At 47.4% G+C, this 27207-nt stretch overlaps 1 protein-coding gene across 1 annotated transcript in view; it reads right to left on the bottom strand.

Moving 5' to 3' along the window:
- The window catches only part of TBC1D13 (TBC1 domain family member 13), a 95736-nt gene that overhangs the window by 20745 nt on the left and 47784 nt on the right, over window positions 1–27207 (bottom strand). Inside the window, exons 6-9 of the mRNA XM_069237018.1 lie at window positions 10471–10553; window positions 7921–8080; window positions 2834–3044; window positions 1013–1176 (exon numbers count right to left, since the gene is read on the bottom strand). Of these exons, the coding sequence (XP_069093119.1) occupies window positions 1013–1176; window positions 2834–3044; window positions 7921–8080; window positions 10471–10553 (618 nt within the window). The remainder of the gene's footprint in view (window positions 1–1012; window positions 1177–2833; window positions 3045–7920; window positions 8081–10470; window positions 10554–27207) is intronic.

Raw genomic sequence — 27207 nt, 5'->3', positions numbered from 1 at the left:
CTTTGCTCTCGGGCGGTCAGAAAAAAAAGCCTACTCTGGGAGAGGTGTTTACACACCTCATCCAACAGAGTGACCTGCAAATCTGCATTCCAAGGCAGGGGGCTTCAAAGAAGCCCACTGCCCTTGGTGTGCACATCTGGCTTCACTCAAATGACAGATGCGGACCCTCCCACCCCAGGGTCCATTTGGCACCTGGACAGGTGGGAAATTTAGTAGTCAGGGAGGTGCGTCCACCCCTCAGGTCGGTCCCACTCCTAAGGTTCGCTACCTGTTGTGGACACAACCTTTAGGAATCTGCCATATTGGTGTTGGAAGATTTAGGAACTCTGAGACAGGGTTATGCCCACTTCCCACAGGAAGTAGTTACATAGGGGATGTAGCGACCCCAGGGGTAAGTAAGCCCATTGACTACTACCCCCTACACTCCCCAAAACGCCCCTAAATTCAGTATGTAGGGGAGCCCCTGGCACTAGGAAATCAGAGTCCTGCTGACCCATGAAGAAGCTGACCCATGAAGAAAGAAACTCTAAAGCCGCTAAAGATGTTTGAAAGTTTCCTTTGGGAAAATTAGTAAGAGCAGGCAATAGACCGCTCCTTCCTGTCGGCATCCTTCTCAAGCTGTTTAGGACTCTGGATCATCCTGTTTCTTTACCTTCTCACCAGCATTCACTGATCATCAATCTGATGGTCTCCCTCAACATGGAGGAACTTATCTTACCACTCTATTTCGGAAGATTCCATGTTACCACCTCTATAGGAGATTCAAGTACATTGAAGGAGATTCCTTGATTTTTTAAACCCTCCATGCCATGACTGTTTTTGAACATCAGTGGCCACTATTGTGTTTTTCAGTAGTGTGGACACACAGGCTACCACTAAAAAGAGCTCACACCATACTGAGGTTATTATGTCTGAATGACAGGATACGCAGGCACAGTGGTTTCCACTCAGTCTAGGAACTAAGGCGCCATCTCCTACAGCCTCGGAGATGTGAAGCAGGTGCATTGCTCACCAGGCGCAGGTAGAGCTCAGCATCAGTCTCCTTCAAGCTGGAGTAGACTCTCTCCATTTTAGAGGTGATGCCACACTGAGAATCATCCAAGCTTTTCATGAAATTGTCCCGGATCTCAGCCATGAGGTTTGTGAAGCAGAAGAACGTGTCTGCCTCAGCATGCTCTGGAAGAGAAGGAAAGTGACTCAATAAACGTTCCTTAGCAACATACCATCTTCTTTTCAATATTTCCTACTCTCACTTCATCACAAGCACAAGACCGTCCAACCCTCAACCAAGCCCACGCCTGGCCAATGAGAAAGTCAGCAATACTTATGCAACTGAACACCCCACATTTCATTTTCACATTCGAACAAGTCCATTCTAAGTTTGTTTAACCCCCAATTTTATTTTCTGTCTACCAGTGTAAAACTTATTTAAAATCCAAGCGTTCTTCCTACCCTGTTTTCAAGATCTCCACTTCTGGCTTAGCTCAAAGACTCTTAGCAAGATAGTGTGGTAAGATCTGCAACTGTTCCATTGATGTGGAATATGATTGAGTTAGCCTTGACTGCTCATGTGCTCTCCTACACTCTCCTTAGTGCTGGACCCCTATGTGTGTATCTGTGCGCTGAAGTAAAGCTAAACTCAGTGCTGCGTTATCACCACAGACAATGCCTGTGAATCTTTTCTATATACCACCCATATCTGCTCATCTGGTACTGACTCAGTTCATCGTCCACAAATTAGCATCAGATGTCACACGAAACGCTATCTCGAACACTACGGCTGTATCGCAGGCAGATGATGTCTCACTAAACAGCCCTTCCCTCCACAAACACTTGGGGTGAATCACAGGCAGACACTGGTATTTACTCCTACTGATTTCTTACCTTTTCCTCTACAAGTTAGAAATCTGTTTACAACAACGCTGGAAGCTGAAAACTGAAAACCGTTGCCTATTATAGGTTTTAAAATCTTGTTTTAGAATGTGTTTTTACTATGGCCCACCATGTATACTTTATCTTTCTACGATCTTCCAATGTTATGGTTATCTTCGTACTATACGAAACACTAATAATATGTACCTTCCATAGAGTCCATCCTCATTATACATCTTAGGGTGCTCAGCTGTTCATTACATCCTGCCCTGCTTGATAGTCCACACATCTCAGCACACTTGGCTATCCTGTTACACATCTTACAGGACTCAGTGTAGGACTGACTCCTTTTAAAATACAACCTGAGCTCAATCTAGGTTTCTGAAAAGCTGCTGTAGCCAGAATATTTGCAGATCCAAATTACTTCCATTGTTTTTCTGCCATCCACATCTCAGCAGGTACTTAGCGATCTTGGTTTTCACTCTGATAATCATTCCAGCATGCCCCACTTCTCTTTCAAATCTCGATTAATACAACCTATGTACAATTTCACTTAGGTGAATATATCATTCTTTAACGTTTTTACATGAACAGTACTTTTGGTCCACTTTTTGTCATAATACTGTAGTACAGAGGGTGGAGACACCCTAGTGTATCACACGATCTAGAACCGGCCCTTGGCTGGCGTTTCCAAGGAGTTTGCACCTCAATAAATATCATAGACTGTGCCGCAGGCTTCTTTCACTGTACCCTACAAATCGGGGCATAGAGAGAGAGTTTAGCAACCTTCAGCCCCTGGGCGGCTGTCCTTTCCATCTCTCCTTCGCAAGCATCGCCCTGTGTCTAGAGAATTTGGTACTTTAATTTACTGATAATGGCTTCTGGGCAGCTCCAAGGGTTCGCAGCACCACCACACCCCTTTCTGGGATCAACCAAACGCACTTCCGCTGCTCCCACTCACCCTTCCACTCTTTATTTGGGTCTGTAGCAAAGGTGTAGTAAATTGGTCCCACAATCTCATTCATCCCCTGCACGTAGGCGATCCCAGGGTTCAACTTGGCATAGATAAAAAGAATCCTCTCCACCACTTCCCAGTGCGCCTCGCAGCCATTGGGCAGGAGCTCGTACTCATTCCAGGCCTGGGAGGCAGGCGTCTTCAGGGGGGAGCTCACCTGCAAGCAGCAGAGAAAATTAAATGGAGATGAGCCAGAAGGCACAGCGTAAACATACAAAGCAGATGCATGCCTAGGACATGCTTAGGCAGGGCATGTGCTCAAGCCTGAGGGTGTCCAAATGAGCCCCCATTCCTGCACCTCAGACATTAGACCCCTACACTGAAAGCATGCAACGGACATTGCTCCAGATGCCGAAACACTGCCCCACCTCCCTCAGGCACGCACACTCTTCTCATCTCCTCCAGCTAACGATGTGCTGCCTGTCCCCTCCAGCTGCCCACAACCTGTCCTCTTTCTCCAGCTTCCTTCACCCTCCATCTCCTACAACTGTTCACACACAGCTCTTCTGTCTCCTCCAGCTGCACACACAATACCACCTCCTTCTGATGCCAACGCAATGACATCACCTGCGGCTGACCACACAATGTGAACTCTTCCAGCTCTCCAGACAATGATCATCTCTTCCTGCTGCATGCAGCTGCCCATAAAGTGCCCATCTGCTCCAGCTACCCACACTATAAAGAGAGGTGGCCAAGTGTAAAACGGCACAAACCCTTGCATACCCTTCTTGAGTTGAGTCCCAGTCAGTATTAGTGTGGATGTCTTCTTACACCCATTTGTTTCAAACGTCATACATAAGAGACACCAAAGATGTCCTTAATATGCTAAAAAATGTTATATGTGAGCGTTGAATGCTACTGGTAACAATGGATGTTGTGTTTCTGTACAATGCTTTAAGACATTTCTTAAATAGAAGACCCATTGAATTGTTAGAACACACAGAGATGCTCATAGATATGTGACAACTTATTCTTGAAAATAATGTCTTTCTGTTCAGTGGGACTTGGTACAAACAGCTTTGCGACTATGATGGGTTCCAGATTTGCACCTTCTTATGCAAATCTATTTATGAGGGTCCCATCCAGAGTGTAATGGAAGAACATTATTTTTTACTGGGGTTGTTACAGAGATGATTATTTTTTTATCTGAACAGGAACCTCTGAACAATTGAAAGAATTTATGTTCTATTTGAACTCAAATGTGTTCAATATGAGCTTTCCGTATCAATAAAGCTATGATATATAATACGGTATTTTTAGATCCTGAACTCTATGTAAAAGATGGACAGATTCACAGTAGGATGTTCAGGAAAAATACTTCATGCAATACCCTATTACAAGCTGCGAGCTCACACCCCAATTCTCAAATTAATTCCAACAACTACGGAGAAATGTTAAGGGATAGATGTAATTGCAGTGAGGGTGCAATAATCACACAAACCTTGGCAGATACAGAACAAAGATTTTATACACATGGATACGATAAGCAAGTAATTAAAGGAGCAAGTTAAGAGAGCACGCAATACTGACCGTAGTACCACACTGTCAGATAAAAATTGGAACCCCCAAACAAAACTCAGTTAATTAGACTGGTTACTAACTTTCACCTCAGTTCAAATAAATTCTACAACATTTTGCGCAAAAAATGGCATTTACCTGTCAAAAATAAAGATCTACAAACTTTCCTTTAGGCTCACCTCAGCATTACATACCGTAAAGGCGAAACTATTCGGAATTATGTCAGACCAAGTTACACTCTTCCCAACAAGCAGAGGACATACCTTACCAAGTACTTGAATGGATCTGGTAAGTGTGGACACTGAAGTATGTGTAAATGGTCCCTGGATGATATTACCAAATTCAAATTTCATGGTTTGCGAAACTACGCCATAAGTACCCATACTAATTGCAACATGTGATACGTAGTCTATGTGCTAGTATGCAAATGTGGCAAGATTTATGCAGGGATACAATCAGGCACCTTAGGGAACGTGTGATGGAACATTTAAGATACTGAAACAATTAGATGAACGATATCCAATAGCAGTACATGCAGAAGAATGTCAAGCTCAAGGTTTACATTATACATTCAAATCCCACGGTAGTGACTTTGTTAATCGTGACGGTCGAGGTGGCAACCGTGAATTGAAATTAAGAGAGTGTGAAGCACGATGGATAATTCGTTTAAACACTGACCACAACATGCAATACTTCCTAGGGTCATGAACAACAATGCACTCAGCTAAACAGGATTACATCACAGTATCTGTAGTAAATGCAATATCGGTTATAACTGGTGATATTAGAGCAAGACAAATCCTATTAAGTGAGAGTTTGTAGGTTTAATAACTGTCTGAAAATGTAGTGTTTGCCATGTTTCAAGTGACAGCATTTGATTGTGCATGAGCCTGATTTACAACTGATCAACACCATGGAGTGTCTGCATCTATTTATGCCGTGTAATAGATCTGGAGCATAGTGATTTATTCATGTATTCTCCTTCCTCTGCTTTTGATGGGAAAACCTGCTCTTTACAAAATAAATACAATAGTACTTTTCATTCCCTAAACCTCCTGATTTCTTGTGGTTATGGTCTATTTTCTATGGGTGTTTGGATAGACTTATTGACACATAGGTCTTGCAACAACTCTGTCATCTGCACCTATGATGCACCAAGATTACTGGCTATCATTTTTGTATGACTCAATAGGTAACACGTTTTAGGAGCTAAAAATACGGTATTACGATTTGTGTAGACTGAAACAACTAAACATACGTTTGTTTTAAGGATGGAATAAAGAGTAGTTTTCAGAAGGCCACCACATTGTTAATTTGTCTGATAATCTGCACTTAATACACAGATCAGGACAAGTCACAAGGCTCGCCACGCCTTTCAACCATTCAATGGAGTTATGATTGTTGATTACGTAGTCTTGATACCATTGGTCATGTTGTATTCAGTTACCACGATACCTCTGGCATATAGCGGTAAATAGGATCATATTAATTACTCTGAAAGCGTACGCTAGTATATAGGATTGGATTCTGAATGGACTCAAGATGGTGGTTGTGATTTCCACCCTCACACAGGCCACAGGTATACTACACACCTATTACATTACGATCAGTCTATCCTCTATTTTAGTGACTCATGGAATGTGGCACTTCTACTCTATGGGCATAAAGAGATAAAGATGGCCCGCGTAACACGCGCCGGCATGCACACGACGAATCGGAACACACTCTGATGCGCTCGAGAATAGAGCTTTTCGTGAGTGTTACTGTATTAATTGGTGGCTATTGGCCTAAGATACTGATGTTTGTTGGGGGAATTATACAGCTTGTGGCTGCTATGAGGAGTGGTACCTAGAATAGTACAATACTTACTATTGGGATTCTGGGAAGGCGCACCTAGATGGGATCTACTGAGAGGGCATCTCCCGGGAAATTCAAATAGCCCATTTGATTTCGGGTCGATTACCCGTATTATTTACGCACAAATGGATTTGGATAGATCGGGATCAGTAATTGTGTAACGTTACAGACTTGGACTTAAATACATTTTACTGTGGGGGCCCTTCCCGTAATTTCTCAATAAGTTTGTTTTACTTCGGGTTTGCCTGTCAGCAGCAGCTACAATGGAATGATAGGTCACCCGACAGATGTACTACTAGACTGTGTGATGATGCCTCTTGCACTCTGTTAAATTGGGGAATACAGGACCTTTTTCGAATATATGATGCTATAATACTAGTAACTGAGTACCAATGACAGTATTTCTCGGTATATATTTCCCTACAGTCTGAAATACACACACACACACGTATATATATATATATAAACAACACAAGTACGACAGTGATATGGGTGATATTTAACCTCAGATTGTGGTAGGTGGCCCTAATAAATAGTTTCATAATAGTAGTCTTGTACTTCTTAGCCAGGAGGTTGCTGCAATTATTTTTCTTTTTTAGAAAGAGGGCTTGGTGATGCCAGCAGACTAATACTAACTGTTGGATTAATTTGATGGTAAGACTTAACTTATGGTCTTTAATGGAGGTGCTAGGTGTGGTGTACCTTTACTGATTCTTCTTTATTTGTACACTACCTTTTTGGGGTTGACTGTCGGCGACAGCTTAATTTCCACGGTGGTTCTGAGTGTCTACTTGCTCTCTCTCCACACTTGAGCACTGACCTTTTGTCAGTCCACTTCTATTTTTCTCATCACATGCAGCTCCTCGTACAATCGGTTATACGTAGTTCCTTTTCTTGCACTTCGCATGCCACGGCTGGTGTAGAGTGCACAAGTGTGTAACTTGGAATACCTGTATTGAAGATACTCTACTTGGTCCTTTGTAGCCCTGATGAAGTCGTAGGCGTACATGCCACAATCAATGAAACACATGTTGGCTACACTGTTATGAACAAAGTCTTACTGCTGCACCCAGGGATGGAAAAGTTATGACTCAAGCTATGATGTCAATAAACGAAGATGTTCTGAGGCGTCCAAGAAGCGAAATCGTGTTAACTTAACTGAAACATATATGAGGGACGCTGTGATCCAGCAACTTGTTGTATCAAGAAGATCAATAGTGAAAATAAGGACTTACAGATGCTATTACCATTGGGTACCTCAGAGGGTATTTAGAGCCCACGCAATACTCCTGACCTCCAGATGCCCACACACTGCCCTTCCAGTCAACGGTACACACAGCGCAACTTCCCTGGCTGCCTACATAATGGCTACCTCCAACCATCCACACAATGCAATCTCCTCCAGCTGCCCAAACATGCCATCTCATCCAGCTGCCCACACGTGCCCATCTCCTCCACCTGCCCCTACAATGTTCCTGTTGTCCAGCTGCCCACATGCTGCCCCTTGCAGGCAAGTGAACATACATTGTGCAATTTCTCCAGATGCCCCACATTGTCATATCATGCACCTGCCCAGACACTGCCCGTCCCCTCCGCCACGCCACAAAATGCCATCCCTAGCCCATTTGGCAATCCAGGCACTGGTGGCGTGTACTCACATTGGTTACCCCGCTCCTGTTTCGTGCCACTGTCTGCGACTTCAGTGTTGTCTGCTCCACTCGCCTTCGCAGAGTCTCATACTCATTCTGTGGGTCCAAAATTAGGAGACAGGGATACTCAGTTTGTCGCTGAAAGAAGGCCATGTCTGGATATAATCTCCTGCGGGTGGAAGGAAGAACAGGAGTAAACTGCCAGAAAACAGACTCCCTCTATGCCACAACTAGACTTGGAAAACAGTACACACGGCAGAGAACAACCCAGGTCCCAAGCACAACCTCACAACAGGCCTCTCCCACATCCTATACTCCAGCTGCAGAGAACAGACCCTCCCACACCAGACACCTCACGCCTATCCTCACAGAATAGACTCTCTGTCCCACACCCAGACAAATGACGGACCCACCACGTCATACCTCCATCCTCAGAGAAATGACCCTACATCCAGGCCATCTGCGGTCTCTACTCTGCTAAGACAGATCCCCTTCCACACAACATCTAAAAACAGATCTTTCTGCACCATATTTTGACCCTGAGAACAGACTTCCTGTCCCACACGTCGCCTTGGTAACTTGATCCCAACATCAAACACAGCCTAGGAGAAGAGAGATCCTGTCTCACATCAGAAGATCGAATAGAGTCCCTCATCGAGCCTCCCTACCTCTGCAGTTGAATAATACTCCCTTATCCTGCACAAGCCATGGAGTAGTGGGCTCCTGTGCAATAGATACCCTGGGAAAACATACATCCATTGCCACAAGCATAGCCTCCCAGATCAGACGACCTACCCCGCACTCCGTCTGAAAGTACAACCCCTTTTTCCAATATCAAGGTTCGAAGACCAGACCGCCCCTCCGCTCACCCCGCTCCCAACCAGTCGTGCACACTCTCTGAGAAGTGACACCTCTCCTGCCAGTCCACACTTAATCTCAACAGACATCCCTGCCTAACACCCAGACTCGAGGAACAGCCTCTCTTGTCCAATGCCCGGCCTTGGCGAAGAGGTCCACTGTCCAACTTGTAGCTTCTGATAAATGAGACGGACCCCAGCCCCTCATCCCAGCCACCACAGAACTAATTTTCCTGTCCTACCCAAGACTTACAGAACAGATTCCACGGTCCCACGCCCAGCTTTGAACAGCTCTTTACCAGGACGAAAGCCCACACATGCTTTGGAAAGTTCTGCAGTCCAGGCACCTGCTTGCTGGATGGTGCTCCTTTAGATTGGTCTCTCTATTGTGATCACAACTGGACTGCCAGGAATCAGCCAAAGTGAACCCCTCTTGAGAGAGTGGTTCCTGCCCTCATCGCCAGGTCATGTGAGACTGAGGGCGGTGGCAGCATGATTTATAGCCAGCCGTGCAGGCCTTTTACCTGCACCTCTGTGGGGACACCCCAGTGAAAGTCTAATATAGTCCCATAATGGAGTCTTTGATCCTCATCATACTAGGGTCCTGCACGAAAGGTGTCAGTGATGTGTATGTGTGCACGTGGGGGAAGGTGGTTTCCAATGGATGTGTCTGCACAAGTGCACTACACAAAATGGTGGTCGCCTTTGTGCCTCACTGCACATACACGTCACATACGTACTGAGAGGAGAAGGTAGCCTGCCGGTTCCCTCTGCTTAGGCAAGATTTCCCATGCTAGAGGAACTCACCTGCCCCCTCCGGTGACACCATGACTCCTAGTTGGTGCCTCTGATCCGCACTGGCTGCCCAACGTTCAAAAACACTTCCCTGAAAGTGTGGTTTTGAGAAACAGGCCCTTACAGTACTGCATGGTTTTGGGAAATACAGTGGGAGCTGGCATATTAAGCTGCCAACTATTCCCAACTCAGAGCCAACCCAGTGGGGGCATCAGGATTTCAATGGAAAAGGCTGGGACCCCTAGGAGTCACTTGTGGACAACAATATGGAAATCCCAAGGTGACCTAAGGATGGGACTCATGATGTTTGGGTGGAGCGTTACGTGACAGCCATTTTTATCACTATCTAATGGACTCTATTTTTCAGTGTGTCAATATTTATTTTGGGTCATCCTTCGGTACGGCAAGCAGCTGCATCAAAGTTAAACCGGGGTACCAGCATGCCTTCCTGCACCATGCCCCTCAGACCTCCACTTTTTAGAGAGGCGACTCAAGTGCTTCTGAGCTTTTTTGAGAGGACCCAAAGAATTCCATTGTAACAATGACCAAAGGTCTCAATTTTAAATAGTTCTCTAACGGCAATTGTCTGGGAGCTAAAATAGAGCTTGTTTTTTTTTCTCATTGGTGTAGGAAGTGAGAGGCACTTTGGGTTTTATTTACCGGCCATATTGTTAAGTGTACTATGTACATGCCTTCTTTTAAAGTCCTTTTGTCAGACAAAGTCCTGACTGGATATTAAGTTAGTGACTGTAGCTGACTTTGGTACACCTCATTCTGAGTTTGTAAACCCCTCCACCACCTGGAGGTGCAAGGGTCAGTATCTTTACTTCAGCCCACAGGAAGCCACGTCACACACGGGCCACACCCCCAGCCCTCCCCCCTCCTGAGTGTCAGCGGCATCACTTACCTCACATCCTTATCTATCTGGAGCAGCACCTCGTTGTCCCGGAAGTAGGTGTTCCACTGACTGTCGGGGTTCGGATTGAGGGGCTGTAGAGAGGAGTTTAATCACACATTAACAGTTTTCAAGGCATAAAACAAACCCATAGAGAATACTATTGTCCTTATTACACTGTTACCAGCAAGAAAGTAATACAAGAGGTACCACTCCTGACACTTTACATCGTGAAATGCCTAGTAATCTTGCGACTAGATGTCCCTGGGCTGTAAGGAGTTTAATTAAAGGCTCTTGTATTTATTGCCAATTTCACTACATTGTACTTAAAGCATCCCAGGCTTCATTAGGAAAAAACACCAACCCCTGTCACAGGAAAGGCAGCATACATCTTTCCAATCCATTTGCTAATCATAATTAAGGCTCCCAGTAGTCCGTTTTTACTGATTTTTACAGATATAGACAGAAACAATGCGTTTTCTGTCTGTATTTATTTTTAAAAGTGGAAAAATACAGAATATGGTGATTCTTGTAAATCTCCACCCTGTCCTTCATTAATTTCAGGTGAACAGGTGAGCAGACACAAGCACGAGGAGGTAAGAAACGGGATTGTACTTCCTTAAATACCGGCATATATTTGTATATAATGTTCATATTTATCTGGGGTGTAGTGGTTTGTTATATTTGGTTGCTTAGTTTGCTAAAGCGCAACAGCCATCAAAGTAGAAGTGTGTCCTTGTCAGTTAAATAAGTGTGAAAAAAGACTCCTTTTATTCTCAAAACACAAAATAAATATGGATAAATACCCATCAGTTGGACAAAAAAATTAAAATGGATCTATGCAGACTGAAATGTTAAAATAAAAAAAATAAAAACTGGGACCCCCTAATCATAAATCCAGAGCATATTTGCTTGTTCACAGAACATTGTTTCGCTTTTCACAAACTGGAAATAATATACCACTGACCACCTCAACGCCATGTCCACAATGTTACCTGTGGGGCTGGAACCAACTGATACATTAGGAACAAAATAAAAACAGAGCGGGATGGAGGAAACTTATATCATTGTTGGGATTTAAGGATTTCTCCTTTGGGTGACAGATGGTTTACGTGGCTAGAAGTGCATGCAGTGAGTAAACCCTGTCGTATATCAAATCAAGACAATGGCGTCTGGTGCAATGAATGCATCTTTTCCTATAGGATCCATAGGAACAGAGATACTGTGCTGTTTATGCCATGCCTTGAATCAATCAGCCAAAGTGCCCATTGTCTTCAACCCACCAAAGGGCCCTGCGTCTTCAACCCACCTAAAGGCCCAGCACCTTCAACCCAAAGGGTTTCAATCTTCTCTGCCCCCCTATACGTTAGAGGGAAATTCCAGCCAGAAATTACCACTGCATGCAGTTTAATTCATTGCAGCTGTCTGCTGAGACTAAACAGCTTTTCCGGCTACATGGGAGAAGCCTCTCTGTAGACCAACAACCCTCTTCGCTACTACCATACTGAGGTATGGGGGATGGTGTCTTCCAAGGGTCCTGAAGTGCAGTTTACGGCTAACACTTCTGTGCTCTAGTATAGAACCTTCATGGTCTAGGTAGGAATTCTGACACTTAGCACTATGACACTATGGTAGGACTTTTCTTATGTTTCACTTTCTTTGTCACTGCACTGCTATTATTATGTTTCATTATCCTTATTGTTGCAGTACATGCCTTTTTATCTAGGACGCAATTGATTCAATAAAATTAATTGAACCAAGTCCTTCTTCTGTTTGTCTTTGCATGTGTGAGACGTATGTAATTGAGAGAAAAGGATAAGATCTGTTACACCACAATTTCCCTGGGAAATCAGAATGTCATGCGCATGGCTGCCACAAATCACCTCTACTCTTGGGTACTGGTGAGGTACTGCTAGCTGGCAGGAAGGGTTAGGCCGACAGTTGTCTCACGTGTGGAATTGGACTCAGTTCCCCACAATCCGATGGTGCTGCCGCCCGAATCCAGCAGTCTCACTGTTATAATGCGAGGCAACACACAGGCCCACATCTTCAACCCGCCAAAGGGAGCGCATCTTTAACCCGACCAGCCAAAAGGACGCACATCCTCAACCCGCCAAAAGGACGCATATCCTCAACCTGCCAAAAGGGCGCACATCTTCAACCCCTCAAAGGAACAGCATCTTCAACCCCTCAAAGGAACAGCATCTTCAACCCGCCAAACGGTCCCACGTCTTCAACCCGCCGTAGGGTCCCGCGTCTTCAACCCGCCGTAGGGTCCCGCGTCTTCAACCCGCCGTAGGGTCCCGCGTCTTCAACCCGCCGTAGGGTCCCGCGTCTTCAACCCGCCGTAGGGTCCCGCGTCTTCAACCCGCCGTAGGGTCCCGCGTCTTCAACCCGCCGTAGGGTCCCGCGTCTTCAACCCGCCGTAGGGTCCCGCGTCTTCAACCCGCCGTAGGGTCCCGCGTCTTCAACCCGCCGTAGGGTCCCGCGTCTTCAACCCGCCGTAGGGTCCCGCGTCTTCAATCCGCCATAGGGTCCCGCGTCTTCAACCCGCCATAGGGTCCCGCGTCTTCAACCCGCCTTAGGGTCCCGCGTCTTCAACCCGCCATAGGGCCCTGCGTCTTCAACCCGCCATAGGGCCCTGCGTCTTCAACCCGCCATAGGGCCCGCATCTTCAACCCGCCAAAGGGCCCACATCTTTAACCTGCCAAACATCTTCAACCTGCCACAGAGCTCGTACCTTCAACCCGCCAAAGGCTCCACATCCTCAACCTGCCAAAAGATATTGCATTTTCTATCCGCCAAAGGGCCCTGCATCTTCAGCCCAGGTTATCAGCACGCCTTCATACATCACGCCATTCAAACCTCCATTTTTTAGACAGGGCACCTGAGTGCTTCCCAGCTGTACAGCGCTGTCATATAATACGAATGACCAAAGGGCTCAATTTTAAATTGCTCTCTAGGAGCGAGTGTCCAGAAGCAATTTTTTTACTGGTCCAGAAAGAAGTAGGCACTTTGCATTTTATTTACTGACCACATTGTTAAGTGTACCGTTTACATGACTGCTTTTAAAGTCTTATCCTGGCTGGATATTAAGTTAGTGAGTGTAATTGATTTTATTATACCTTATTCTGAGTTTGTAAGCCCCTCCACCACCCGCCAAAGGACCCCATGTCTTCAACTCATCAAAGGGCTCCTTGTCTTGAACTCGTCAAGGGGTCCAGAATCCCCAACCCGCTGATGGGCCAGGGTCTTGTGTCTCCAACCCGCTGAAGGACCCTGTTTCTTCAACCCACCAAAGTGCCTCATGTTATCCACCCAAGGGGGTGCTTCATGTCATCAACTCACTGAAGTGCACGTGTCCTCAACCTGCTGAAGTCCCCCCAACTGATACAGAGCTCTGCTGCAAAGATGAAATCTCAGAGGTCAAGGAAGCAAAATGAAGGAGTTCTGACAACACTTCTCAGAAATACACAAAAGGAATCCTGCACTTATAGTGAACCGTGAAACAGTCCACAAAGCCCTGAAGCCACAAGACCAGTGTCAAGTAAACATCTCTGCAGTCAATTATGGATCCACAGAGGTTGCCAGTTTACCTCATAGCCTTTTATGCCTACAAGCTATGACCCAATGCCCTTGTTCTCCCGTATCCTAGCTGTCAGTTGTTTAGAACAGTATGTTCATATGTGATGAGTATAAATGATTGCTGCACTCTCTTCATGTGTGTTGGTGTTCGATGCACAGACAGGCCACTGTTGTTCACTACATATAATAAATGCATCTCAGAGTAGGCCAATAATGTCCTAAATGTGTTTATTTTCCCTCCACAGGTTTAAGAGAGTGACTACAAAAGGGCATACAGTCCTGGCAACGACAGAGGTGCATCTGTTATCCAGGGAGTTGTGTTCTAAAGTGAGGCAATTGTGCTCCTCCAGGAAAAGTGTCTGCAGCTCAACAAAGGGATACATGTCTGCATCCTAACAAATGGATACATGTCCCCAGCTTAACAAAGGGGGTACATGTCCCCAGCTTAACAAAGGGGGTACATGTATGCAGCTTAACAAAGGGATAGATGTCTGCATCCTAACAAATGGATACATGTCCCCAGCTTAACAAAGGGGGTACATGTCTGCAGCTTAACAAAGGGATAGATGTCTGCAGCTTAACAAATGGATACATGTCCCCAGCTTAACAAAGGGGGTACATGTCTGCAGCTTAACAAAGGGATACATATCTGCAGCTTAACAAAGGGATATATGTCTGCAGCTTAACAAAGGGATTCGTGTCGGTTATCGCACTGGTTAGGGCAGATTCCTATGCAGGCCCCTTCAGGACACTTACCGCTGTGCATCAGTGTGTGCACTGATTGTGGATTTTCGTATAGTGAGAAAGTAAAAGGGAAAGTGACCCTAGACAGAGACAGCCTAGACAGGGTACCTGAATTTCATTACCTTGGGGTGAGATTATCAAACTCTGCCAGATGTTCAGCACAATTAGGAAAAGTTTCTTTGTCACTCAAACACAAAGCTGGGTCTATTGTTAGATTTGTAAACAAAGCCTCATCCTCCCCTACCTCCCTAGGGCCCAAGCGTTCAGTGCCACCCTCTATGGCGCAGAGCTGTGGGGATACTGCAATCTTGAAGAGCTAGATAAAGGTGAAAACGTCTTCTTAAGATCTCTATTGAAGTTACCTAGAGGCACCATTAGTACATTTAGGGTTTGATTTAAATCTTGGGCAAGTTTCTGATATAGCCCACCTCAAGCCTATTCTATACTGGGTAAGGATATGGAATATGGAGTCGTATGGGGCGGCCTACTGAAATTTCACCCCAACTGGCTCTTAGGGTTCTGTGGGTAGGTCATGTCAAATCATGGCAGCTTAAGTTAGGTCTGCCCGAATTTTGTGGTCATTGGTTGTAAAATGTCTGCTGTTAGAGTGGGCAGCTTGACAGGCCAATATCTGTCTCTAAAATGTGGCTCCTATTCTGAAGATTTTATGGACTATGTGAATACTGAACTCAGACTGGGGATTTTACCTCCTCTTGGACAAGTAGTGCTAACCCCTCCCATTTTTGCTCATGGGCTGCCAGGCGGTGGGAAACGACGAGCGCCAGTTTTTGTGCGTCGCATACACTAAACAGCGTGTTTGCTGAATTATTCCTCTGTGCCGCCTTCTTGGGCTTGACGGCAGGCATGATGCCTTGAGAGCGTGCACGGCAGATACGGGGTGCGGTGTTGTTTATTCAGTTGCCAGTTCTTTAACCTCTAGGTGGCACCTTAGAAACCCCAATGCACCTTGCACTCGGGCTTAAGTCCCATTTTAGTGGTTTTAACTGATTTTATCTGTGTCTAAGAGCACTTTTAAATAACAGGCCTTTACCCAAGGACCTATCGAGCTTAAGCATCTGGAATGAGAAATCATTGTAACCTTAATATTATGTATTGTCTTATTTCTCTCGGTTTCTTTATCATGCCGTTCTGTACTCTCTCATGTTTTTTTACTAAAATAAAGTTAAATGATGATGATTGTGGTCGCTACTATCATCATCATGCCACATGTTCTGTAATAGGATTTTAAGCTAAGTGTGCGCTAGTTGCGCCGGGGGTCTCACGGTCTGGCTCATCTAATGTAAGTCCCTACAGGATTCCTCTTTTGGGGCTCCTCTGAAGGAGGCATCCGGGGACACTTGTCCGTTTCCTCTTCTCTGCAGGGCATGGAAGGGGTAACAGTGGGCTCTGATAGCCAACAAGGATCTTCTGGATGTGACCAAATCTTGCAGGAATGAACCCCTAGAAAAGCGACAGTCTATACCGAAACAGAGACGTCCGACTGGTGTTGGAAAAGACTCCTTCCTCGACTGGGAAAGATGGGACCTATTATGCAAAGGTTTTTAATTAAACTGACCAGTTCATTAGGAAGCCATATTTGCTAGCTAGTATCTGAATCCACTTACTTAGCCTTGGCCACGACAGTGACATCTGCACATGTACACCCAGCACTCACAAACTGAGTTGCTACTATAGGGCGCGATCAGGTGCACTTGACAGTCCATTAAGCGCCACAAACATCTATTATTCATGCGCGGCTCTGATGAAGGAGAATCCCACACATGGCACTTTATTCAATATACAGAAGCAATTCTCCTGTACGACACACTCCTTGTCAACAGCCAGGGATGCCACTGACCTAGGTCTAACACATGCAGCTGTTTCTGGGCGAGTTACCAGAGGTGGCATCACCCATTAGAAGGGCACCGGTGGTCTCACTTGACCCAACTTACTGACGGATCCCCTCGCCCACAAGGAGGCCAACAAGATGTGGGAGGCACCAGAGAGGCACCAGAGTGGTACTGCAAGAATTAAAGGCACCAACCAACCAGCAGCTTAAACACCACATTGGGCCAAAAAGCTGAGCCAAACGTCTATCAAGCTACATATACACAGATCATTAATCCTAAACAAGCATTTGCAATGTAATAGGGTCTCGCATTTCTCAGAGTTAGAGCTATTAGCAGTTGTAAACTCACAACCGGATTTTTCTTGCCACATTGAATGGAAAAAAAGAGCACGATCGAGCTGCTACAGTTCACTCATAGTGAAACCTATCGGCAAAAATGCAATTATCTACGTAACCGGCAAAAGTGCAATTAACTATGTAACAGGATCGATGTCATGGAAAGCGCTTAACTTCTGCCAAGCGAGATCGCGCTGCGAACAAAAGATAAAAAGTAGTCCACAAACCTGACTGGAAACAGAGAGCCTCGCATGTTTTCAGTACTTGGTCGCTGCTCTCGAGGAGGGCTAACCACCGGAAAAGGCATGACGTATGCATGCCTTCCACTAATGAAAGCAGGAAGATATTAACAGGAAAGCCCACGAACCAATGAAAGACAACTGATGTGACGTGAACGGAGGCTCCGAGCCCTTTTTTAACTCCTAAAGCGTCTCACAAGCGAAACGCATGTGACGCAGGCTCGACCCAAAAAATCACAAATGTGTTGATGGAAAAGTAAGTAATACTAGTATGGGTCACCAAGAAAAAACATCAGTTGGATGAAGTCTACCCACGCAGGAGTGTGTCTCCCAGCAGGACTGGCACCCGCTGCACAAGAGTGTGCAACATGGAGACGTGTGCTGGCGGTTCTGCCTGAAGTATTAGAATACATGCACGAAGAACCCGGCACATCCACTGCAGTAGAGCTGACAATAAAGATATTCTGAGAACTTCATCACGTTTTCTGAACTAGTATTGAGTAACATTAGGAATGATACAGCTCTCTTGGCTACAATCCAAAGGCCGAAGGTAGAATGGGAACAAATGGAAGCAGAACTACCTAAAATAATACAAAGGGAAGATGGAGAAAAGAGTCAGGACAAAGAAGGCATGGAAAGAAGTCTCTAATTCCAAGCCTAGATCTTCAAACCAGAGAGCCGTAGATTTCTAGAAGGGAAATACTTGGGGAAGAGGATGTGTACAGTCTAGGATCGTAAAACCTTGAAACCATCGGACAAGTTTCAGCTTCCTGATACATCAGCAGGCAGCGGGGCACACCAGACACTCAGATAGATACTCTGAAGAAAAGAAGAGCAAAAACAACACATCATGTGGCCACACACTCACCCTTTTAGGGCAAAGTTTCAACTACACATCAAACACTATCATATAGCCATTCCACCAACTATCACTTATGAACCCAACACATGCAACCACTATCATACTCCAACACACCCACCAGCAGACTCCCACACACCCACCAGCAGACTCCCACACACCCACTGTTGGGACAGGAATGTCCCCTGCATGGTACACAGGCATGCACCACTGTCACAAGGAGCTAACTGCATATGTATCTTGCATCCCGATTTATTTTTGGTCTTGGCCTTATGATAATCCAGTGTGTGCGTAGAGGCCGAAGCCTGGCTTCAACAATGCGATGTTCAGGACCGGTTGTGTGACCTGTAGGGGTGCATCAAGCGCACCCTCACAGTGTACCGAGGACTACTGTCCATATATATCTTGGGTTCGTCACATGACGGTCATGGAAGGCTACGGTGCTTTGTGATCTCATATGAATGACAAGACCTTTTTATCTCGGTCAGTGAGGGCGTGGCCTACTGGTGCCTCCTGCGTAACGTTTAGCTGTTATGTGAAAACCAAGATCCTTGCCCTGACATTCTGTGTGCATCTCGTAGTGTGTGTGCTGTGTAGGACTAAGTACTAAAAATAATGGCATCCATTTTGGATGCCCCTAGCTTATGCCACAAGATGGAGGATGGGGACAGCTTCACCAGGCAGTGGGAGTGTACTGCCTGCATTCCTGTGGCTGGACGGTGGGAGTGAGGAGGATGGAGGCAGGGATACTTTTAGAAATTCTGTTAAAGACTCTGTGAGTTAGGGGCTGCTGATTAGTTCTTACCGAGAACTGTTATTTGGTACATGGTAGGGGTGAAGGCAGGAATGTAGTTAGTGTTGTTTCATGTGAGAAAGTTTCTTGGGCAGGCTTGCCCATTTGTCTCTCCCAGACTTCTCTTTACAGAGGCTGATAACAGCCAGGTGCAGAAAGCTCACACTTTATTGCACCCATGTTGGGGGTACTCCTCTCTAGAGGAAGCACCAGTCCAACCTTGTGGGACAGCATCACTTTATACAAAGGATGTGCCTGGAGAGCAGCCTGAGAAGGACACCTGAAAGAGAACCACCCCAAATTGGTTCTGAGGTTTGAGACAGGGGATCCACATACTAACTAGAAAATATTTATAAAGTTTGGACCCAAAATCACCAACTTTGTTCCAGTTTCAAGTGCTTAATGATCAAGGAGGAGAGTGTTCCACAGAGTACAGGAAGGACTGTTGTGCAACCAGACCTGATGACCACTTGATAGGCAGTCTCCCAGAGGTGAGGGGACATCACCTAAAGTCTGCACTTTCTGCTGGAGGAGATGAAGGACTGATAGTGTCCAGAAGCCTGCTGAGACAGAGAAGGAGTCTGCATGGCCCTGCAGCAGGAGAGACTGTTCAGGGTAAGAACCCCAGCATGTTCCTGGTCTTAAGAACATCCAGAGAAAGTGTACTGCCTTAGACAGTGGCAACCTGTCATGTAGCAGATTTACAGAGCCTCAAAGTCTACATACATTGATCTGATACAAGCTACATCTACCTTGCCATGTGTATTGCCTACGGTTGGGGCTGCTTCTACCTCGCTGCATGTACTCGGCCTTGCCAGGCCGCAACTGCCTCAAGGTGTGCATCTGACTAAGTCAGAGTTGCAACTGCTGTGATGAGCATCTGTTTCAGCTGGTCATATCTGCCAGGAGTAGCCACACATTGGTGCCAAGGCCCAGTAAGCAACAATAGACCATCCTGAACAAGAGTAAACAGTAACTGATAGCACATTAGACTTGTAGGGAAAAGTAATCTGCACCTGAGCCTTATGCATAATTAATCACAGTTTTGCTGGGGCTCAAACCCACTAAGGGCAGCCAGGTGGGAGAGAGCAAGGAGCGGGGTAAGAGATGAAGCAACCACAGTAGTTTTTTTGTGATCAGCAGTCTCACCCTGTAAGGTGGATAGAATTGTTTACTAGTGAGTACTGCTGTTTAATTGAAAACTGGATTGGACAGTAAAATTTCTGTTTGTTCATTGTTAAATTCTGGGCTCGCCTCCCACCCCTAACGCTATCTACATGAGAAGCATGGGACTGGTTGCCCTCCCTACCCTGAAAGTCAAGTGCAGAAAGGGGTGAACTTGGTTTAGTTTGTGGAGCCATAGTAGGACAGACCCCAGTGGAAAATGATCCCAACCACCAGTTGAGGCCCAGTAGCCCATGCCTTCCCCCCTGAGCGGGGACTGATGCCTACAATCGAGCTTCAACACTGACACCATCATCCACCGTTACACAGTACTCAACATACACCCACACTGACACCATCATGTGTCCACACATCCACCATCACATGCACACAGTCACCACTGGACACCTACACATCCAGATACCTACACAACCATCACCCACCACTGCACAGTCCCCAACAATACACCCACACTGACACCACCATGTGCCTACACAGCCACCATCACGTGCCCACAGAGCCACATTTATGCTCACACACAGCCACAATCATGCACGTGCGCAGCCAGCATCAAATGCACACACAGCCACCAGACACCTACACATTCATTAGACACCTACATATCCAGACACATACAACCATCATTTAACCACATAGCTACCACAGTAGATCCATAACAGATCCACACAGCCAGCCGCCACACAACCACCCACTGTCACTCACCCATCACACACCCACAATTATATGCTCACACAGCTATCATCATACATCAACAACCTTCCATCATAAGCTAACACAACCACCCTCAGTCAGCTACACACTCATCGATCATCACGCATCGACATAATCATTGTATGGCCATCACAGTGACACATGCTAACCATTATAAACCTACACATTATTATATGCTAACACAGCCATTCAAAGTGCCAGTTGTCCTGTGCAGCCCCAGACTTAAGGTTGTGTACAGACCCAAGCCAGGAGCCTGCACCTCTTGTTGTACCTCAGAGTGCACTAAGTTTCCCTTCATGGCCCAATGGTTTGAGGCTGCACCTAGTTTTCCAGCTTAATGGCCCTTCCTTTGCTGTGCAGCACCCTATTGTGAGGCTTCAGAGAATGCACCACATTTCCAGCTTAGTGACTCTTGTTTTTCTGTGTAGGCCCATTATGTGAGTCTGCTCTTCGTTTTCCAATACATAGCGCCCCCTATTTTCCTGTGCTGCCCCATGACTTAAAGCTGCACCCCATTTTCCAATTAAGAGCACCCCTTGTTTTCTTGTGTAGTACCATGGTGAATATGAACTCCATTTTTAATAGCGCAGAGACCCCTTTTTATTCCTGTGCAGCCCCATGACATCAGACCTCAGGATGACTCGGTTTCCCCGTGCACCCCCATAGCATGTTGATGCACCCTATTTCATAGTTCCGGAGCACTATCTTAGTTTCCTGTGCAGTCACATGATTTCAGGTTAGAACCCATTTCCGAAGCCCAGAGCACCTCTTCATTTCCCTGTGTACTCCACTGCATCAAGTTGGACCCTATTTTCCAGCTCTGAGCACCCCTTGTTTCTCTGGGCAGCTGTGATTTCAGATCGTACCCCCATCCTCCTTTGGTTTTCCTTGCAGGGTGCTCCCTCTTTCCCAGCACAGAGCAGCCCTTGTTTTCCTGGGCAGCTCTGTGATTCCAAATTGGACCCCACCCCACCCAGCACCATGACCTCAAGGTGTTCCCACTTTATCTGCTTAAAGCAGTACCCTTGTTTTCCATCACTGTTCCAGGCCACTACTAGCTTCACAGCACTTCCCCCTCCAAGATCATTTACACCACCTTTTGCAGGTTGTCTATTGATTAACCCTCAGGATCCCTTGCAGGCTTCTTGGGGTTAGTGTAGCTCCCTCTGCACCAGCCCCAGTCTTCCTTGTCGTTTTCAGGATAACTGCCCTATCTCCCAAGTCTTCTTTGAGCCCCTAGGCTCCTGATTAGTATGGCCTGGGGGGGGCTAGCTTCAGCATGTCCTACCCGCCTTCAGTGACTTTCCCCAAGTCTTCTTTGAGCCTCTGGGGTCCTGATTAGTGAGACCTGGGGAGGGCTGGCTTCAGCATGTCCTACCTGCCTTCAGTGACTTGCTCCAAGTCTTCTTTGAGCCTCTAGGGTCCTGATTAGTGAGACCTGGGGGGGCTAGCTTCAGCATGTCCTACCTGCCTTCAGTGACTTGCTCCAAGTCTTCTTTGAGCCTCCAGGGTCCTGATTAGTGAGACCTGGGAGGGCTAGCTATAGCATGTCCTACCTGCCTTCAGTGACTTGCTCCAGGTCTCTTTGAGCCTCTAGGGTCCTGATTAGTGAGACCTTGGTGGGCTAGCTTTAGCACGTCCTGCCTGCCTTCAGTGACTTGCTCCAAGTCTTCTTTGAGCCTCTAGGGTCCTGATTAGTGAGACCTGGGAGGGCTAGCTTTAGCATGTCCTACCTGCCTTCAGTGACTTGCTCCAGGTCTCTTTGAGCCTTTAGGGTCCTGATTAGTGAGACCTGGGAGGGCTAGCTTCAGCATGTCCTACCTGCCTTCAGTGACTTGCTCCAAGTCTTCTTTGAGCCTCTAGGGTCCTGATTAGTGAGACCTGGGAGGGCTAGCTATAGCATGTCCTACCTGCCTTCAGTGACTTGCTCCAGGTCTCTTTGAGCCTTTAGGGTCCTGATTATTGAGACCTGGGGGGGCTAGCTTTAGCACGTCCTACCTGCCTTCAGTGACTTGCTCCAAGTCTTCTTTGAGCCTCCAGGGCCCTGATTAGTGAGACCTGGGAGGGCTAGCTTTAGAATGTCCTACCTGCCTTCAGTGACTTGCTCCAAGTCTTCTGTGAGCCTCTGGGGTCCTGATTAGTGAGACCTGGGAGGGCTAGCTTTAGCATGTCCTACCTGCCTTCAGTGACTTGATCCAAGTCTTCTTTGAGCCTCTAGGGTCCTGATTAGTGAGACCTGGGGGGGCTAGCTTTAGCATGTCCTACCCGCCTTCAGTGACTTGCTCTAAGTCTTCTTTGAGCCTTTAGGGTCCTGATTAGTGAGACCTGGGAGGGCTAGCTTCAGCATGTCCTACCTGCCTTCAGTGACTTGCTCCAAGTCTTCTTTGAGCCTCTAGGGTCCTGATTAGTGAGACCTGGGAGGGCTGGCTTCAGCATGTCCTACCTGCCTTCAGTGTCCTGATTAGTGAGACCTGGGAGGGCTAGCTGTAGCACGTCCTACCTGCCTTCAGTGACTTGCCCCAAGTCATCTTTGAGCCTTTAGGGTCCTCATTAGTGAGACCTGGGGGGGGCTAGCTGTAGCATGTCCTACCTGCCTTCAGTGACGTTCCCCAAGTCTTCTTTGAGCCTTTAGGGTCCTATTAGTGAGACCTGGGAGGGCTAGCTATAGCATGTCCTACCTGCCTTCAGTGACTTGCCCCAAGTTTTCCTGCACTTCTCTGGATATGTCCCCAGAGATTCTTCCCAAACTTTCACTTGAGAGCTTAGGTTCTCTGTTAGCCAAGCCTCCCCAGTGCCTTTGGTTTCTGCTGTGCAAGTGCTTTAGGGACACCTGCGTCTCTCTCTTTCATGCTCTATCTCAGTACATGGACCCTTGTGGGGTTCCTCCTTACTAAACTCTCAGGTCTATGTCCTCTTTAATTACTGAACACTGGAGCAGGTCAGACAAGGAGTACTGCATAAAGCAAAGACTGATGGAGCAAAGGACATGACAGCGGTGTGTGGGTACAGAACAGGTTGCCAAAGAGTTAATAGGTGACGGGTTAAACAATGCAGCACAACGGATTAATGTTACTTATTTACTCTGATGTCCAAGGGCTTTGCCCTCATGCCCAGGCAGCTTAGGGCCAGCTGAGAGGGAGGTATGGGTCACTGTGCCTGGTTATTTAGCTTGGGAGCTCAGATTTAAGAGCAGGTTTATACGATGTATAATCATGCAGTCATTGACTCAAGCTAGAACTGCTCTCTGTAGACAACAGAACTTAAACCATTGTATGGCACACTCAAAGACAACTGGCCAATCCTTGTAGTAAGCATTGCTGTTGTCCCTGGAATCACAGGAGCCATATAATCCTGCAAGCTCAGTGCGTTTGCCAGCGACCTCCTTTTTAGGCTTTGACCTTCAGGGAGTAAGAAGCATGAACAGTCAAGGTGTGCTCTTGAAGGTGGGTGGGGGTGTGGCTACTCAGCTTTAGTCGACGCGTAAATAGTACACGATGAACTAGATTGTCCGCTCTAGTTCTTTATGTTAAGAATAGGATTTTTAAGCACTTTCAGTTGGAAAAGCCAAGTGCATACACATCCTCCACTATGCTGAGAAGGGAGTTACTGACCTTCTATATAGGTTAGTTTAAGAAGCCGGGAGCAGGTGCAGCTAGTTTTTGTTGCAGCCCAATGGAAGTGTGTCTGCTTTAGAATTGATGTGCAGCTCAGGGATGTTGTGAACTGGTGGCGAAGCCTCTGTTCCTTGACCCTGTGCTCAGCAGGCCAGTTTGGCAGGAGAATGGCCTGGAGCCCTCATGGCCAGGGAACAGTCAATCCAGATGGGTGTGACACTGCGCCCCACCTCCGCATCAATGGGGAACAAACATCTCTCACCACAACTGACACATTCGTGTCATAAGAAGAGGGTGATGCAGTTTGAAAGTGCTCACTGTTTGACACAATGACTCTCTCAAAGGCAACCATAAGAAGGGAAGACATCTTTGCCAAACCTTGAGCTGAGTGTCATCCAGGACGGGCGGTTTCGTGAGGGCCACCTGGGCCTCCTGGAGAAGGCCTTTCTCTATGTGAGAGGGCGGGAGTTGTGGTTGAGAGACCCTCAGCCAGTAGAGCTATGACCTTTCCTCTGTCCTGCAGAATCACACTTACTTCTTCAGGGATCACAGCAAGCATCCTTTGCCTGGTTCAGTCACATTCATCTGCACCGGTCTACGTAACTGCTTGCGGTACACAGCTGAGTGCTACAGGTTATATCTCAAATTCAAGGCTGTCTCCAAACATTTGGGGGTACCAATTATCCCAAGGCATGGCCCTGCTGAAACTGCTGCACTTCTGCGGAGCCAGTTTTCTAAATGGTGTCTTGTCACTGTGATTTCCTTGTGGATAGCAGGTGTCCCACTCATATCCACAGTGATGTGATAATCAGGTACTGTTGTTCACCTGTGAAGCAGATATGGAGGATCAAATCAAATCAAATCATTAGCATTTATAAAGCGCGCTACTCACCCGTGCGGGTCTCAAGGCGCTAGGGGGGAAAGGGGGGGTTATCGCTGCTCGAACAGCCAAGTCTTTAGGAGTCTCCGGAAAGCGGAGTGGTCCTGGGTGGTCCTGAGGCTGGTGGGGAGGGAGTTCCAGGTCTTGGCCGCCAGGAAGGAGAAAGATCTCCCACCCGCCGTGGAGCGGCGGGTGCGAGGGACGGCAGCAAGTGCGAGGCCAGCGGAGCGGAGGGGGCGGGTGGGGACGTAGAAGCTGAGGCGTCTGTTGAGGTATTCCGGTCCCTTGTTGTGGAGGGCTTTGTGTGCGTGGGTGAGAAGACGGAAGGTGATCCTTTTGCTGACTGGGAGCCAATGCAGGTGTCTCAGGTGTGCGGAGATGTGGCTGTTGCGGGGTACGTCGAGGATGAGGCAGGCCGAGGCGTTTTGGATGCGTTGCAGGCGGTTTTGGAGTTTGGCGGTGGTCCCGGCGTAGAGGGTGTTGCCGTAGTCCAGGCGACTCGTGACAAGGGCGTGGGTCACGGTTTTTCTGGTGTCGGCGGGGATCCAGCGGAAGATCTTGCGGAGCATGCAGAGAGTGAGGAAGCAGGCGGAGGACACGGCGTTGACTTGCTTGGTCATGGTGAGAAGAGGGTCCAAGATGAAGCCGAGGTTGCGGGCGTGGTCTGCGGGGGTCGGTGCGGTGCCGAGGGCCGTGGGCCACCAGGAGTCGTCCCAGGCGGACGGGGTGTTGCCGAGGATGAGGACTTCCGTTTTTTCAGAGTTCAGCTTTAGGCGGCTGAGCCTCATCCAATCTGCGACGTCCTTCATACCCTCTTGTAGGTTGGTCTTGGCGCTGGCGGGGTCCTTGGTGAGGGAGAGTACAAGTTGGGTGTCGTCGGCGTAGGAGGTGATGATGATGTCGTGCTTGCGTACGATGTCGGCGAGGGGGCTCATGTAGACATTGAAGAGTGTCGGGCTGAGCGATGAGCCTTGAGGTACGCCGCAGATGATCTTGGTGGGTTCTGAGCGAAACGGAGGGAGGTAAACTCTTTGGGAGCGGTTAGCGAGGAAGGAGGCGATCCAGTCCAGGGCCTGGCCTTGGATCCCGGTGGAGCGTAGGCGGGTGATTAGGGTGCGGTGACAGACGGTGTCAAAGGCAGCCGAGAGGTCGAGGAGAATGAGGGCGACTGTTTCACCGTTGTCCATCAGGGTTCTGATGTCGTCTGTGACTGAGATGAGGGCGGTTTCCGTGCTGTGGTTGGTTCGGAATCCGGTTTGTGAAGGGTCGAGCAGGTTGTTGTCTTCCAGGAAGGTGGTCAGCTGTTTGTTGACGGTCTTTTCTATTACCTTGGCTGGGAAAGGTAGAAGAGAGATGGGGCGGAAGTTTTTCAGGTCGCTTGGGTCAGCCGTAGGTTTCTTTAGTAGGGCGTTGACTTCAGCGTGCTTCCAGCATTCGGGGAAGGTAGCAGAAGAAAAAGAAGAGTTGATGACGGTCTGGAGGTGCGGGGCGATGATGTCGTCGGCTTTGTTAAAGATGAAGTGCGGGCAGGGGTCCGAAGGGGCGCCGGAGTGGATAGAGTTCATGATGGATTTGGTTTCTTCCGTGTTGATGTGGGTCCAGTTGTTGAGGGTGATGTCCGGGGAAGCGGGTTCAGTGGTGTATGGTTGGGTCTGGTGTCCGAAGCTGTCGTGGAGGTCGCTGATCTTGCGATGGAAGAAAGTGGCGAGGGATTCGCACAAATCCTGTGAGGGCGTGACGGCGTTGGCGTTGGCGCTGGCGCTGGGGTTGGAGAACTCTTTGACGATGCTGAAGAGTTCTCTGCTGTTGTGGCTGTTTTTGTCTAGTCTGTCGGTGAAAAAGTTCCTTTTGGCAGTGCGGATCAGGTGGTGGTGTTCGCGTGTAGCGTTCTTGAGGGCGGTCATGTTGTCAGCGGTGTGGTCCTTGCGCCAGGCCTTCTCAAGGGCACGACAAG

This window comes from Pleurodeles waltl, chromosome 6 (genome assembly GCF_031143425.1).
Source record: "Pleurodeles waltl isolate 20211129_DDA chromosome 6, aPleWal1.hap1.20221129, whole genome shotgun sequence".
Taxonomy (NCBI): Eukaryota; Metazoa; Chordata; class Amphibia; order Caudata; family Salamandridae; genus Pleurodeles; species Pleurodeles waltl.
This window is presented reverse-complemented; position numbering and strand designations above follow the sequence as displayed.